Source organism: Muntiacus reevesi, chromosome 16 (genome assembly GCF_963930625.1).
Source record: "Muntiacus reevesi chromosome 16, mMunRee1.1, whole genome shotgun sequence".
NCBI classification, from domain to species: Eukaryota; Metazoa; Chordata; class Mammalia; order Artiodactyla; family Cervidae; genus Muntiacus; species Muntiacus reevesi.
In genome coordinates this window covers 52,366,813-52,382,108 of record NC_089264.1, presented here as the reverse complement: position 1 = coordinate 52,382,108, position 15,296 = coordinate 52,366,813, and the positions used below count along the sequence as shown (strand labels likewise).

The following is a 15,296-nucleotide window of genomic DNA, read 5'->3' as shown; positions in this document are numbered from 1 at the left end:
ATAAATCTAGAGTTAGAGTAACTCGAGGTTATGGAAGGGATAGCAGTATGTTCCTTTGCACACGTCTATGATTTACAGGCAACCTGGTTCCTTGAACAAAACAGATTCCTAAGACATTCTAAGATAATCATGACTAGACAGATTTGCCTTAAAAGAATCACTCTGGTTAAAAAAAAAAAATGGGGTGGGGGAGGAAAGTTATTTGGAGTCACTGAGATGCCATCTTGAAAATAATAAATTAGAATTTCTGGTTCACTGGGGGAGCACCTAACAAACTTACATCCCTCTAGAGTACTAGCAAGAAAAATGTTGTTACTTTTGTCCCAGTAGAATATAATTTACTAAATTTCTCCTTCCATCTCATGAATGGTGCTCCCTGTCAGGTACACAATTACTCATAAGGAATAATATAAATACATACCTTGTATAAAGATTGAGGATGAGAAATAGTTACATTTCTATTTTGACCTAAAACTTACAGACCTTTTATTGCCAGTTAATTTAAAACTAAAGATCTAAAATGTAAATCTCTAAGAATCACATTTACATATGAAATAAGGATAAAATTATTGAGCATGTACTAGTAATAAACAACATTACCTTATTGTTCTATATAGAAGACATTATGTAGCTTTTTAAAGTTGGAATTTCACTGTCACTAGGATATACTACACTATATTTGGAAGACCCTTTGTCACAGTTTAAAAAAAAAAACAGAACCAAAAGAGGATAAGTAGCACAAAAAATTGCACTATTTTATTTTTTTTCTCCCACTCTGTCATATTTAGAGAAGTAAAACCAAAAGTCATTCATTACATACCAAAATTATAAAAGCAATCATTAGTTGGCATTTTGAGAACCTTTCTCCTTGTGCATATTGTCTATACATTTCCTAGTAGGAATAGTAGGATAGTAACTGTATAGTAAAAATTTGTCATAGAAAGAACAGGATTTATTTATATTTTGTGAGTTCCTAGATATTTCTTATAGCAATATATTTTCTCAGTAGTGGGCTTTGGAGTATTTTTCATTGAAAACATAGGAAGTACAAAGGTAGCCATATGTGCTTTTGCTTAGAAAGGTAAGATGGGGAAGTAAGAGGCTAGGGACACAGAACCAGAAGACTCTCATGAGAACCACTGGCTCGGGATATGTCTGTGTCCTAACACATCTCTACTAGTTACAGGTGCTTTCACTGTAAGCATGTTTGCTACAGAAATCTTTCTCAGAGCCTTTTTCCACAAGCATTTTTGCCATGTAACCCTCAGGCTATAGGGCTTCCCTGGTAGCTCAGCTGGTAATGTATCCACCTGCAGTGAGGAGAGCCTGGTTCAATTCCTGGGTCGGGAAGTTCCCCTGGAGAAGGGATAGGCTACCCACTCCAGTATTCTGGCCTAGAGAATTCCATGGACTGTATAATGCGTGGGGTCGCAGAGTCAAACAAGACTGAGTGACTTTCACTTTCACTTTTCCCATAGAACTTTGGAACATGTATCAGTGGACATGTGATACTATGCCAAAGACAGACAGTGTAGAAGATTTTTGCAATGTACCACAAAGCTCAGTTACAAATATGCATCCCAGTATTTGGAAACTGATACCTCTCTCAGTGATGGATGAAGTTTTAGTGAATAAGAAAAACAATGCCAAATAAATAAACAAGTAAAAAATATATAACAAACAATGAACAAAATACTTAGAGACAAGTGCTTAAGTACAACTCACAAAATAAAATCAGTTATATGTGTGGCATTGGCATGAATCTACACACATTTTAATTGTATCTAGATATTTTATATTTCACAATAAAGTCTGTATAATTTATTATTCATTTCTCATGATTCATTAGGTGCGTTTGTTGTTGTTCAATCACTAAGTCATGTCTGACTGTTTGCAACCCAATGGACTGCAGCATGCCAGGTTTCCCTGTCCTTCACCATCTCCCAGAATTTTCTCAGACCCAAGTCCATTGTGTCAGTGATGCCATCCAGCCATCTCATCTTCTGTCACTCCATTCTCTTGCCCTCAGTCTTTCCCAGGATCAGGGTCTTTTCCAGTGAGTCGGCCCTTCACATCAGGTGGCCACATGTGATCTTCAGGTTTAGCATCGTTCCTTCCAATGAATAGTCAGGATTGATTTCCTTTAGGATCAACTGGTTTGATCTCCTTGCTGTACAAGGGAATTTCAAGAGTCTTCTCCACCGCCACAGATTGGAAGCATCAATTCTTTGGCACTCAGCCTTCTTTATGATCCAACTCTCACATCCATACATGAGTACTAGGAAAACCATAGCTTTGACTGCGGAACTTTTGTCAGCAAAATGATGTCTCAGCTTTTTAACTTGCTTACGAGGTTTGTCATAGCTTTCCTTCCAAGGAGAAAGCGGCTTTTAACTTCATGACTGCAGTCACTATCTGCGGTGATTTTGGGGCCCAGGAAAATAAAGTCTGTCACTGTCTCCACTTTATCCTATTTGCCATGAAGTGATGGGACTGGATTCCACAATCTTTGTTTTTTGAATGCTGAATTTTAAGCCAGCCTTTTCACTCTCTTTCACTTTCATCAAGAAGTTCTTTAGTTCCTCTTTGTTTTCTGCCTTTAGAGTGGTATCATCTGCATGTATGAGGTTGCTGATTTTTCTCCCGGCAATCTTGTTTCCTTCTTGTGATTCATCCAGCCCTGCATTTCACATGATGTACTCAGCATATAAGTTAAATAAAGCAGGGTGACAATATACAGCCTTGATGTACTCCTTTCCCAATTTGGAGCCAGTCCATTGTTCCCTGTCCAGTTCTAGCTGTTGTTTCTTGACCTGCATACAGGTTTCTCAGGAGGCAAGCATGGTGGTCTGGTTGAGAATTTTCCGCAATTTGTTGTGATCCACACAATCCAAGGCTTTCACATAGTCAATGAAGCATATTTTTTTCTGGAATTTCTTGCTTTTTCTATGATCCAGCACATGTTGGCAATTTGATCTCTGGTTCTTCTGCCTTTTCTAAATCCAGTTTGTTCATCTGGAAGTTCTTGGTTCACGTACTGCTGAAGTCTAGCTTAGAAGATTTTGAGAATTACCTTGTTAGCCTGTGAAATGTGGACCATTGTATGGTCATTTGAACATTTTTTGGTATTGCCCTTTTTTGGGATTGGAATGAAAACTGACCTTTTCCAGTCCTGTGGCTACTGCTGAGTTTTCCAAATTTGCTGATTTATTATGTGCAGCACTATAACAGCATTGTCTTTTAGGATTCGAAGTAGCTCAGCTGGAATTCCATCACCTCCACTAGCTTTTAAAATTTGCTTTTAAACATTCCTTTTTAATTTTTTGTCACTATATCTTTTATGGCAAAATTGCCTTATGGTCAATAAGTTATTCAACAAAAATGCTTACAGCAAAGAAGTCTATGGCAAATATACCAGACATGATTTCCAATATCTTTGCCTCTAAACCTCTAGCATTCTTTGCTTGGTTCATTGCAATGGCTTATTAATTGATTTCCCCGCTACTAACTTGCCTTACATCATCTAATTTCAACACAAATAATATCTGACCCAGATTGTGTGACAACCTTGTTGAAAATCCTTCGGAGCTCCCCATTTCACTAGAATAAAAGGGAAAGTCCTTGAAATGCCCTTCAAGGCAGGAACAGTATCCACTTCATCTCCTGCAAGTCTCCTCTCCCTCCCTCTCATCCAGCCATCTCAGCCTTCTTGCTCTGCCTAGGACAGGCTCTCCTGGGGTAGGATCGTGGTTTGTTCTCGCATCTTTGAGTCTCTGCTAAAATGGTACTTTCTCAAAAAGATCTCCTCGGATGAGTCTGTTTAAAATTACAAATCTGCCACTCTCTCTGAGACTTTCTGTGTTCCTTCCCTGCTTTATTCTTCTTTAAGGAACCTTCCATCTCATTAAGCTGCACATTGTATTTACTTATTTCCTTCTTCTATGTCTCTCTGCAGTAAAATACAATGCAATAAAGGAAAGGAATCTTTGTTAAATGAATAAAAGGATGGCCACTTTAACACTCTAACACTTGTGTCTGGGGAAACTACTTCTCTAGGCCAAAGGGTGTTTGGGGAAACTTGGACACACACAAACCTCTTTAGGACATTACTTAGTGTTATGAGTGGGTTGTGCTAAGGCATCATTATGTAGAATTCTCTCTGCCCTTTTCCCAGCTTTTTATGAATTTTATGAGCACTGGGGGCTTAAATGTGATACACTAGAAAGCTTAAGTGCTATATCAACAGCTATAACCTAGAGAAAGAAAGCAGATTCTAGCTGTGTCCATAGGAATGCCAAAGGCCAATGTAAAAGGGAACACCTATATGTCTGATTTTCTCTTAGAAGTAGAAATAATCTCCACGTAGCAAGATCCTCAATCAAAAGAATCATCTATATTCCATGTAATGAATTTAGAGGGCTTCCCTGGTAGCTCCAACCGATAGCTCAGTTGGTAAAGAATCTGCCTGCAATGCAGGAGGCCCCGGTTCGATTCCTGGAAAGTATCTTCTGGGAAGATCTCACTCCAGTATTCTTGGACTTCTCTGGTAGCTCAGATGGTAAAGAATCACCTGCAATGCAGGAGACCGGGGTTCGATCCCTGGGTTGGGAAGATCCCCTGGAGAAGGTAATGACCACCCAGTCTAGTATTCTGGCCTGGAGAATTCCATGGACTATATAGTCCATGGGGTCACAAAGTCCATGGAATCAGACATGACTGAGTGTTCACTATGTAATGAATTTAGAGATTTTGATATTTTTCAGAGAGAAGCCATCTAAATTTATTAAAGTTTTAAATATTTTTAATCACACAGTACTCTAATATTGAGTTTATCCCCAAGGTTTTATCTTCATTCTTTGAAGAAATACTCCTTATAGCTTTTAGGTACCATTCTAGGTGCTGGGAATTGAATAGTTCTCACTAATAAAAGAGACAGTCCTCTCTTGGGGAGGACTGATCATCAGAGACACTGATGTTGATCAAGCAATTAAAAAATAAATAAAAGATTAAATCTATGGCCATTTCCAATGAGAGTTACATAAAAATCTGAAAATGTAAAATACGAACTGACATAATCAGGAAAGGCTTCTCTGAACATGATCATTATAAATGAGATATGAAAATATAGTAGGAGATAACTGCAGAAGCCAGTGGGGATAGGTCGAGAGATGAACCCTCCAGGCAGACAACCTCTGGCTGTTTGTATTTGAGATTCACAGAGGCTACCACAGGCCCTGATGAAAGGATGAGGTATCAATTCTGTTTGTTTTTTTTTTTAATTTTTATTGGAGCATAGTTTATTTAAGACGTCATGTTACTTTCTGCCGTACAACAAACGGGATCAAACAGAGGTATCAGTTCTTTACTGAGGGTCTTGCTCCTCTTAGATAGTACTGGGGGCTTATATGTGATACACTAGAAAGATGGATGGAGAAAATCCAGTGAAGCTCCAGGTCTGAATATACATCTCTAAAAAAGGCAAAACAGGAAGGATCCTGGCACCCTGCCTGGTACATTTTCCCTGAGTGAAGAGGAGTTTTCCATTCCTATATTGAGGAACTGTGAATACACTGGCTGTCTCCAGGCACTTTTATTTTAGCATATGCTCCTCACTCCCCCTTATAGATGACAGTACACGTCCCCACTGCCTTTGAGAATCACAGTAACTCTCCCCTGTTTAGGGCAGGAGGTAAACACAGCTGCCGTCCCAAGTATTACAGGAAGTCTTTTGCATCATTAGTTTGGGTGAGACACTTCCACTTACGGAGCTTGTCCCAGGGTGGTTTCTTCTCTGGAAGCCAAGAAGGAAGGGATGTCTTTGACCCTTCCTTCCTGTCCCCCTCTCCTTTCCCTTCCCCTTTTCCTGACACTGTGTCACTTACTCCCTAGGTCCCGACAGCTGCCTCGGATGGCTGAGACAGTGTCTGTAACAGTGGAAGAGACACTTCAAACTGGGACACTTTGAATCTCGCTTATTTCTGAGACACCAAAAGGGGTCAGCTGAAGCTTTAAGCCACATCGTTTTGGAAACAGCAAAGAGCAAAGAACCTGTGGAGCTTGGAGTAATTTTCAAAATTAGAAAACAGAAACCACTTAAAAATCAATGGAATCTATATTAATTTATAAATAAACGGAGAATATTACTTTAAGTCAAGTCTATAATGGGACTCCTAGACCAGAAATCCCCACAAAACCCAGTCCTGAATTTCCCCCCACAGCTGCTCCTTTACATGCACACAGTTAGATCTTACTCCACCTCAAGGAAGGGGGTTAGAAGGAAAGGAGTCTTTTTCATGAAAATAAATCCTGTGATGGCAGCACCCCCAAAGGACTGGCCTTCTCTTCACTCACACAGCTGTTTTCTCTCTGTGTTCTTTCTGCTTCCTTCTCTTTCTCTCTTTTTAGCTTTTCTGCCTCAGTCACTTCCTAACTTCTCCCACCTCTCCTGTCGCCTCCCATAGTCATTCACCTTGTCTTCCTTGGCATATGTTCATTCTTTCACCATGTATTTATTGAAAGCCCTTGAAGGGCCAGGCACTATTCTGGTCTCAGGGATGCAGAGCAAGAAAGACACAGTCACTGCCCTCATGGAATCCACATTCTGGTCAAGAACATAAGTGCAGGCATGAAAAGTATAAGAACAAATAAAAAATTTCAGGTTGTGGTGAGATTCGGCATAGAAACAAAAGATCACTAGATAAATGTAAAGTAAGAGGTAAGCAGGGGTGTGTCATCTGGATTTGCGCTTCATAGCAACTTTTGAACCCTTTTTGACTGTGGTGAAAATTACTGACTCCTTCTCAGTGTAGTCTTTTAGGTATATAAAATAAAAGAAAAGGAATTATAAATAAGGCAGTTATACTGAAACGTATTTCTATCCATACATCTCTTGGAAGTATACTGACTCCAGATCAGATTCTTTGTAGGACAACATAAAGAGTTTTGATTTGTTTGAAGTAGAATAGGAGGTAATTATTTAGTTTTAACTTGGGGAGTAATAAAGTATGATTTATATTTTTAAAAGATCACTATTGTTACTGTATGGAAATGCATTTTGTTTCACATGGCTAATAGTAGAAGCAAAGGAATATTTAGACAGCAGCTTGCTTTCCCACAACTAACACCAACACTGAATTGGTGTTGGAGAGATGATCTGAGCATGGTCTCAGCTAGAGCAACTATGGAGAGAAGACTGTTTCCAAAAGAGTGTCACTTAGAGTAGGCCCGTAAGGGAACATGCATGCCCTAAAGAGAGGAGAAACAGACTGGAAAGAAAGGCATAAATAAACCCTTTCTTTTTCCTACTTTTCCAAAGCCTTCCCTCAGTCCTTTGAAGACTCTTTAGTGAAGCACATTTAGTGAACTCCATCTGAAGCACATGGCTGATAGCCCCCAGTATATACAAAACAATTTCATGATACTTACTCGAAGCAAATATATTTCCAGTAAATCGTAAAAGAAGCAATTCTCCTTCTTTCACTTGGAAATGGCGAGATGGCTCTGGAGGACCGCTGGAAGCTTCTGAGCGCAAGCTCCCAAGCACCTGGCGTAAATCTTTAGAAGGCACTGCTAAAATGACAATTCTATGTGGGTTGTCTTTCCGGTGATAAAGTATAACACAGGCAGTGGTGCTGAACATGGCTTCCTCCAAAGACTTCACAAAGGAAACCAAATGGCTGTTGTCCACAGTGGAAGAAGAGTGAAGCACGATAAACCTACGTGGAAGTAAAGAGGAGTGACCTGAGGGAAGACAACCAGTCTCAAAAATGTCACAAATAACAAATAACACCTCCAAAAAGCCATTATAAACCAAACTTCCTTAAAAATCAAGCATTCTAAAGACTGATTAAATTCATTAATGGAATGAATTTGAATGAATGACTTGAATGAAGCTCTTGGCAGTCAGGAAACCAGCTTAAATCAAGCTAAATCTAAAACAGATGCCCATAAACAAAGAAAGCATCTAGTTTCAGCTTAGTTCTACCTATGGCAGCATATTTTAAATTACATTTTACCTAGCATTACCAGAGAGTACTACTTCAGAAAGAGAAAGGTAATCAAGATAACCCATTTATTATCAATAGGATAAAAATATACATCATATTCAGTGGGGATTGAAATATTCATCTCATCACTGTGTGGGAAGGGTTGTTACTGTGCACCCTGAATGGGCTGAATTGTGTCACCTCCACCACCTGCTGCATTGGGGGCCAAATCCCCAGTGCTTCAGAATGCAACCATATTTGGAGGTATGTTCTTAACAGAGGTAATCAGATCAGTGTGAGGTCATTAGACCATTGCTGCTGTTTTAGTTGCGAGGTCATGTCTGATTCTTTTGCGACCCCATGTACGTTAATCTGACAGGTTCCTCTGTTCTTGTGGTTTCCCAGGCAAGAACACAGGAATGGGTTGCCATTTCCTTCTCAGGGGATTTTCTTGACCCCGGGAACAAACCTATGTCTCCTGCATTGGCAGGCAGATTCTTTACCACTGAGATACCAGGGAAGCCCATTATTCGAGTGAAAAATTAAAAATGAGAAATTTGGATGTAAGTATGCATACAAAGAGAATGCTGTGTGAACAAGAAATGAACCATATATAGGCCAAGGATAAAAGCCTGGGACAGATCCCCACAGTCCTTAGAAGGAATAAACCTTGCTAACACCTTGATTTTGGACTTCCAGCTTCCAGAAATGTAAGACAATATTTTTCTGCAGGTTAGGCCACCCAGTTTGTGATACTTCATTATGGGGGCCTAGCAAGCTAACCCCTCCCCATGGGCAGGACCACCATCACCCAGCTGTTCTCCAGAAATTGACCTACAAGACCCCACTCCCCCAGCACAGCCCCACATCCACAGACAAAGACTAACTGATGCAAGAATGTAAAGCCAGCCTCCTTGGTACTCACATCAGGGCTCTCCTGAGGTGTCAGGCTGAGGTGAAACCTCCGCTTAAGCCATAGTTTCTCCCATTTCTTCCCTTGTCCCTATCTGCTTTTCTCACTCCTCGACAGGAGTCCCCTGGGAGCCTTCTCTCAATCTATCACCTGCATCCTCATTTTAGACTCTTTCTAGGGAAACTGACCCACAACAATTATAGATGTAAGCTCTTCCTTTCTGAGATAAAGGCTGTCCTTGAACATGTATGGCCCTCTCTTTATGAGTGTCTACTTCTCGTGAACCTTAAAATGTCTCAAACTCATTGTAATGAGCTGTCTAGAAAACATGGAAATGAGAAAGCAAAATGAGGACACAGAAATAACAAATTCAGTTAATACATACATAGGAGATGAGCATAATAAGCACAGTTAATTACTATCTCCATGGAATTTCAGAAATGAAGGCACTATTTTAGAACTATTTTGGAGTTAGAAGAAAGCTGTATAAATAAATCTAATCTAAGAGTGGTTTCCAACAGCACTTATTAAACTATCATGAATGAAATTACAGATTGTGTATTCATGTCAGATCTAGTTTGCATTTTAAACACACCCTAAAGGACTCTTCATATTTATATCTGAGAAATAAAAAAAAACTAATCCTACAATTCTACTTCTATAAACATCAATTACAAGCCATCAGAATAGAATATCATCAACATTTATTGTTTACTATGGTATTACCTCTCTAGATGTTCGCACAATTCAAATGATACCAAGCCACTCTGCACAGATCTCACCATGACATCATCAAGCACAAACCAACCACTCTCCCGGCTTCTGAATCCCAATAATTTCAAAGATTCGCAAGCATTGTTCCTGGGTTTTCTTATGGAAGTGCTTTTTGTCCTATATTACAGTAGCAGGAGAGAAATTTGTAAGATTTGTGTAGCATAAATCATATTTAATTCATTCATTCTTTTATTAAGTGAACAATCCAATAACAGTTCTTTAAGTATATGCTGTGTGCCAGTCGCTATATCATGAACCAGGAACACAAAGGTAAGAAATATTTTGCCCTCACTCAACAGAAGCTCACAGTATTAATCACAGGACAAGGTGACCTGTGTAGTAATGAAGGGAATGTATGAGACGGTTTAACAGCAGAGGGAGAGCTAGCAAAGTGGCAATGCTAATATTCAAGGTGAGCTTTGGAGAATGGGAAGCATTTTTCTCCTAGAGAAAGAGTTAAGGGAGCATCCCAAGACAATAAACTCTCTGACGTAAACCAATACTTTAGGATAGCCAAGACTCATGATATAGCAACCATAAATTCTGGAGCAATGCTACCTACTTCCAAATTCTGGATGGTTCTGCCTTGACCTTCCTATATCTCTGTCTTCTCATCTGCAATATGAGTGTAATAATCCTATCAAGCTTGTAGGATTAAATGAGTAACAGTTTGTAAAGCAGATAAAATTGTATAAGCATAAATGATATTGATATTCTCATCCTAATTCCTACAGCAGGCATGGCCAATTAGCTTTCTTTTACAGTTCTCCTTCTTGCTAACTTGCCCCACCTTAAAGCCTTAAAAGAGGCAGTTGTATGTATTATGTGATACTTTCCCCCAACCAGAGCTGATTTCGCTAACAGTGGATCAATTTCCAACACCCAGCCAATTTGATTCCTGTCTTTGAAATTTAACTAATAAAGAGGCCCAGAGATTGTATTATAACTTTTTACCCTTTGGTTATAGTGCCCTGGGCTATGAAAATGAGTAAGCAGAGAGATTATTAAGAAAGAAATGCCAGAGCAGATGTGAAGAGAGAAAAGGAAAAACAATAAACAAAAAAACAAGATCAAGTAGTGTAGGCTTAGAGATGGAGAAAGCAGAGATTAACTATTGAAGCCATACAACAAGTTCTTCTTTTCTTAAATTCACTGAAATAGATAGCCATTCCTCACAATTAAAGAAAGAAAATTCCTTGATACTGAATATCTTGCTGGAAAGAGAAAACCAAAACCTGATCTAATGATGCTGCATCCTTTAACAGGATAGAACAACTCTAGCTAGGTACTTTAGAATGAAGGCAGGGAGGCTTCCCTGGCGGCTCAGTGGTAAAGAAGCTACCTGCCAATGCAGGAGATCTGGGCTCGTTCCCCTGATCCGGGAAGATACTACACACAGTGGAGCAACTAAATCCAAGCGCCGCAATTATTGAGCCTGTACCCTAGAGCCCAGGAGCCGCAACTACTGAACCTACTTGCAGCAACTGCTGGAGCCCCTATGTGCCCCGCAGCAAGAGAAGCCTGCACACCCCAACTAGAGAGTAGCTCCAGCTAACCACAACTAGATAAATAGCCTACCAGCAACAAGGACCCAGCACAGCCAAAGATAAACAGGTGAAACTACTTTTAAAAAAATTAAAGGAATGAAGACAAGGACTTCCCTGTAAGTCTAGTGGTTAAGACTCCTCACCTCCATGGCAAGGGATGTGGGTTTATCCCTGGTCAGGGAACTAAGATCCCCCATGCTGTACTGTGGGGCCAAAAAAGTTAAAACAAAAAAAAAAGAAGAAAAGAAAACAAAAAAAGAATGAAGATGTAAATGTGAATCCCACATCTTCATTTGTGAATAGAATTAGTTATGTGTTTTAAATCACTTTAGTTTCACAGGTTGAGCTATCATATGAACCATAAATGAGGAACTGAACTATGTTTAAAATGTCTACCCTTAAAAATTTAGACTATGTTGATCAACCCAGATTAAAATCAAGAGGATAGTGGAAAATATAAGTTTTTAGCTTTTGGCTTATAAACACAAATATGGTAAATTTTTAACACTTGGAAGTTAATGATCTATTAACACAGGAAGATATACTGAATCCAGAATTTTGGTCATTTACTATAAATTGACTTAATTATGTGTAATATTAATTCTTTCCGATAAAAAACTACATTTTCCCTGCTAATAGCCTAAGTTTTCTGTGAAAATCTACACGTCAACTGTGGTGGGGTTGACCCTACCCCCAGGTCTAGATGGGTGTTTGATTTGAGCCATATAGTACATTTGGCATTCATCAGTGCTATTTGCCAAAATACCCGATTTCTGCACATTCTGAGCACATGATAGACTTGTACTTCCTTGTCCCCTATGGTTGAGTGGGGCTACGTGACCAGTTCTGGTTAATGAATATTGAGAAATGTCATTTTGTCATTTTCAGACTAAGAATTAAACTGCTAGTGTGAGTGTATCTAAAGCTCTTTTTTCTGCTACCATGAGCAACAAAACAATGAGTGCCCTTCAACTTAAGTCTGGGAGAGAGATGGCCAAGAGGCAGCCTGTCTTCAATGAATCAGGGTTTTGTTATCATGTCATAAACTGGGCGAGCCTACCTTGGATAGCACATCTTCCTTTTAGTTTCAGTGATCTGTTTAGGGATGAGTTTGTGACAGACTTGGAGAAAGAATAAGACCCAGGACTTTTACGTATAGTCATGGGGAAAGGAAGATTCTTCTTTTCTACTGGACTTGGAGTTTTGGAGATGTAGAAATATTGCCAGCATGAGGACTATGTCAAAGAATGGAACCGGCACAGAGAAAGGCAGAAAGGGAAGAAATAGATAAAAATAATATTTTAATGTTATTCTTTATGGCTCAAGTGAAATATTAAAATAAAAGTATCCCTAGATTTGTAATTTACATGGCCTAAAGGATTTCCTGTTTCTTGAGCACTTTGTTTTTCTGTCACTTAAAATTAAAAAAGTCGTTAATGATGTTAAGATCAAATTTAGACTATTTTTTTCCATTGAGATATAATATGCATATAACTTTATGTGAGTTTGACACGTACAATGTAATGATTTGATACGTGTATATATTGACAATTATTGCCACAATTAGGTTAGTTAGTACATCTATCACTTAAAATTTAGTCTTTAATATGATAATAGACACAACTTGTATTGAAATTGAATAATTTGATGGCATCCTTATTTATCCCAGATGTTCTTAACAACTCTACAGTTAAACTCTTTGTTTTATACATACCATTAGCAAACTTTGACAAGTGGTATTACCTGGCAGTGAATAGCCTTGATCAGACTCCACAAAAGATGAGATTTTTATATACTAATAGTTCCATAAAACATAATCAACCTTTATGAAATCAATTTGTTTATTCAAGAACAGCTGACTTTGCTATTTCTTGAGTTCAAGACTCTTTCCAAGTCCAAAATTCCAGACATTGAGGGAATTATGTTTGGCCCATTTGGGGTCAAATATTCAATTATACTGAACACTGAAGAACATGGCAACTTCTATGAGCTCTACATGGATGGAAAAGACAATTTCTAGAATTTCTGGTATAATTACTTAAAAATAAAGTAGAAGGATACACAAACCAGCACATGTCCACCCTAGGCCGCCTTTTTCAAGTCTTATGGTGTACTGATAACATAATTTCCAGACACATGCCTTAGTGCCACACAATTAAAGACTCTTCCCCAAGATAAAAAGATCTGTTCCAAAGTACCTCAATATTTTGCCTCTGCAAATAGACAATACAGGGGACTTTTCAAGGATAATTTCTTTTCTTGTTTATTAGCCTATATTTTTTGTGCAGTTTTAGATTCACAGTAAAAAGGAGAGGAAGGTACAGCGATTTCCCATGTATCACCTACTCCCACAAGTGCATAACTTCCTCCATTTATCCTCATTCTCCATTCCCCACCAGAGTGGTATGTTTACAATAATTGATGAACTTGCATTGGCACAGCGTAGCCACCCAAAGTCCATAATTGCATTAGGGTTCACTCTTTGTGTTGCACTGAATGGCTCACAATTAAACAATCTGGCAGTTAGAAAGTGAAAGTCGTTCAGTCTGTCCGACTCTTTGGGACCCCATGGACTATACAGTCCATGGAATTAATTCTCCAGGCCAGAATACTGGAGTGAGTAACCTTTCCCTTCTCCAGTGGATCTTCCCAACCCAGGGATCGAACCTAGGTCTCCCACATGACAGGCGAGTTCTTTACCAGCTGAGCCACCAAGGAAGCCCAAAAATATTGGAGTGGATAGCCTATCCCTTCTCCAGCAGACCTTCTCAACTGAGGAATTGAATCAGGGTCTCCTGAATTGCAGGCTGATTCTTTACCGGCTAAGCTATCAGGGAAGCCCTAAGTGCTTCAAGGGAGAGGAATGTTCTGACAATGAACATGCCCAGGAGTCCCCCTTAGACTTGAGGCATTCAAATCTAAGTTCCCCTACAGGAACCATAGAAATGGAAATGGCAACCCACTCCATTATTTTTGCCTGGAGGATTTCATGGACAGAGGAGCCTGGTGGGCTACAGTCCATGAGATGGAAGGAATAGGACACGACTGAGTGACTGACCCTTCAATGGATTTGGACAAATACGTATTGACGCATATCCATCATTATAGTATTGTACAGAGTATTTTGAGCAACCTAAAAATTCTCTGTGCTGTGCCTGTTCATCTATCTCCAATGCCAAATTCCTATAACCATAATATTTTTACTGTCTTCATGGTTTTGCCATTTCCAGAATGCCATACAATGTGTATCAAACAGTAGGTAGCCTTTTCAGATTGGCTTCTTCCACTTAGTAGTATGCCTTTAAGGTGCTTCCATGTCGTTCTGTGGCTTGTTAGCTCATTTATTTTTGGTGCTGAATAATATTCTATTGTGTGGGTGTTATTTATTCATTCACCTGCTGAAGAACATCTTGCTTGCTACCAAGTTTTGACAGATAAGAATAAAGCTGTTAAAACATCTGTGTGCACACATTTTTAACTCCTTTGGGGGAAATACCAAGGAGTGCTATTGCTGGATCATATGGTGGGATTATATTTAGTTTTGCAAGAAATCAACAAAGTATCTTCTAAAGTGTACCGTTTTGCATTCCCACCAGCAACAAATGAGAATTCCTGTTTTGCCCCATCTTCACCAGCATTTGAAGTTGTCAATGGCCTGGATTTTGGTGATATTTGTAGTGATATCTTTGAATCTCACTTATGACATATGATATAGATCATCTTTTCAAATTCTTATATGCCAACTGTACATTGTCTTTGGTGAGGTATCAAAGTTTTTGGCCTATTTTTGAATCAGGTCTTTGTTTTCTTATTGTTGGGTTTTAGGATTTATTTATAAATTTTGGATAACAGTCCTTTATTAGATGTACTTTTGCAAATATTTTCTCCCAGTTTGTGGCTCATCTTCTTATTCACTTGGCATTTTTTGCCCGGTGTAGAAGTTTCTAATTTTATGAGGTCCAACAATATCAATTATTTCTTTCACGGACTATACCTTTGATGTTTTATCTAAAAAGTCATTGCCTTACACTAGATCATTTAGATTTTCACCTGTGTTATCTTCTAGGAGTTTTGTAT

The 15,296-nt window shown here is 38.9% G+C and overlaps 1 protein-coding gene across 1 annotated transcript in view; it reads right to left on the bottom strand.

Moving 5' to 3' along the window:
- DTHD1 (death domain containing 1) overlaps positions 1-15,296 on the bottom strand; it is a 73,887-nt gene that overhangs the window by 37,956 nt on the left and 20,635 nt on the right. The window contains exons 6-7 of the mRNA XM_065907243.1: positions 9,625-9,789; positions 7,426-7,715 (exon numbers count right to left, since the gene is read on the bottom strand). Of these exons, the coding sequence (XP_065763315.1) occupies positions 7,426-7,715; positions 9,625-9,789 (455 nt within the window). The remainder of the gene's footprint in view (positions 1-7,425; positions 7,716-9,624; positions 9,790-15,296) is intronic.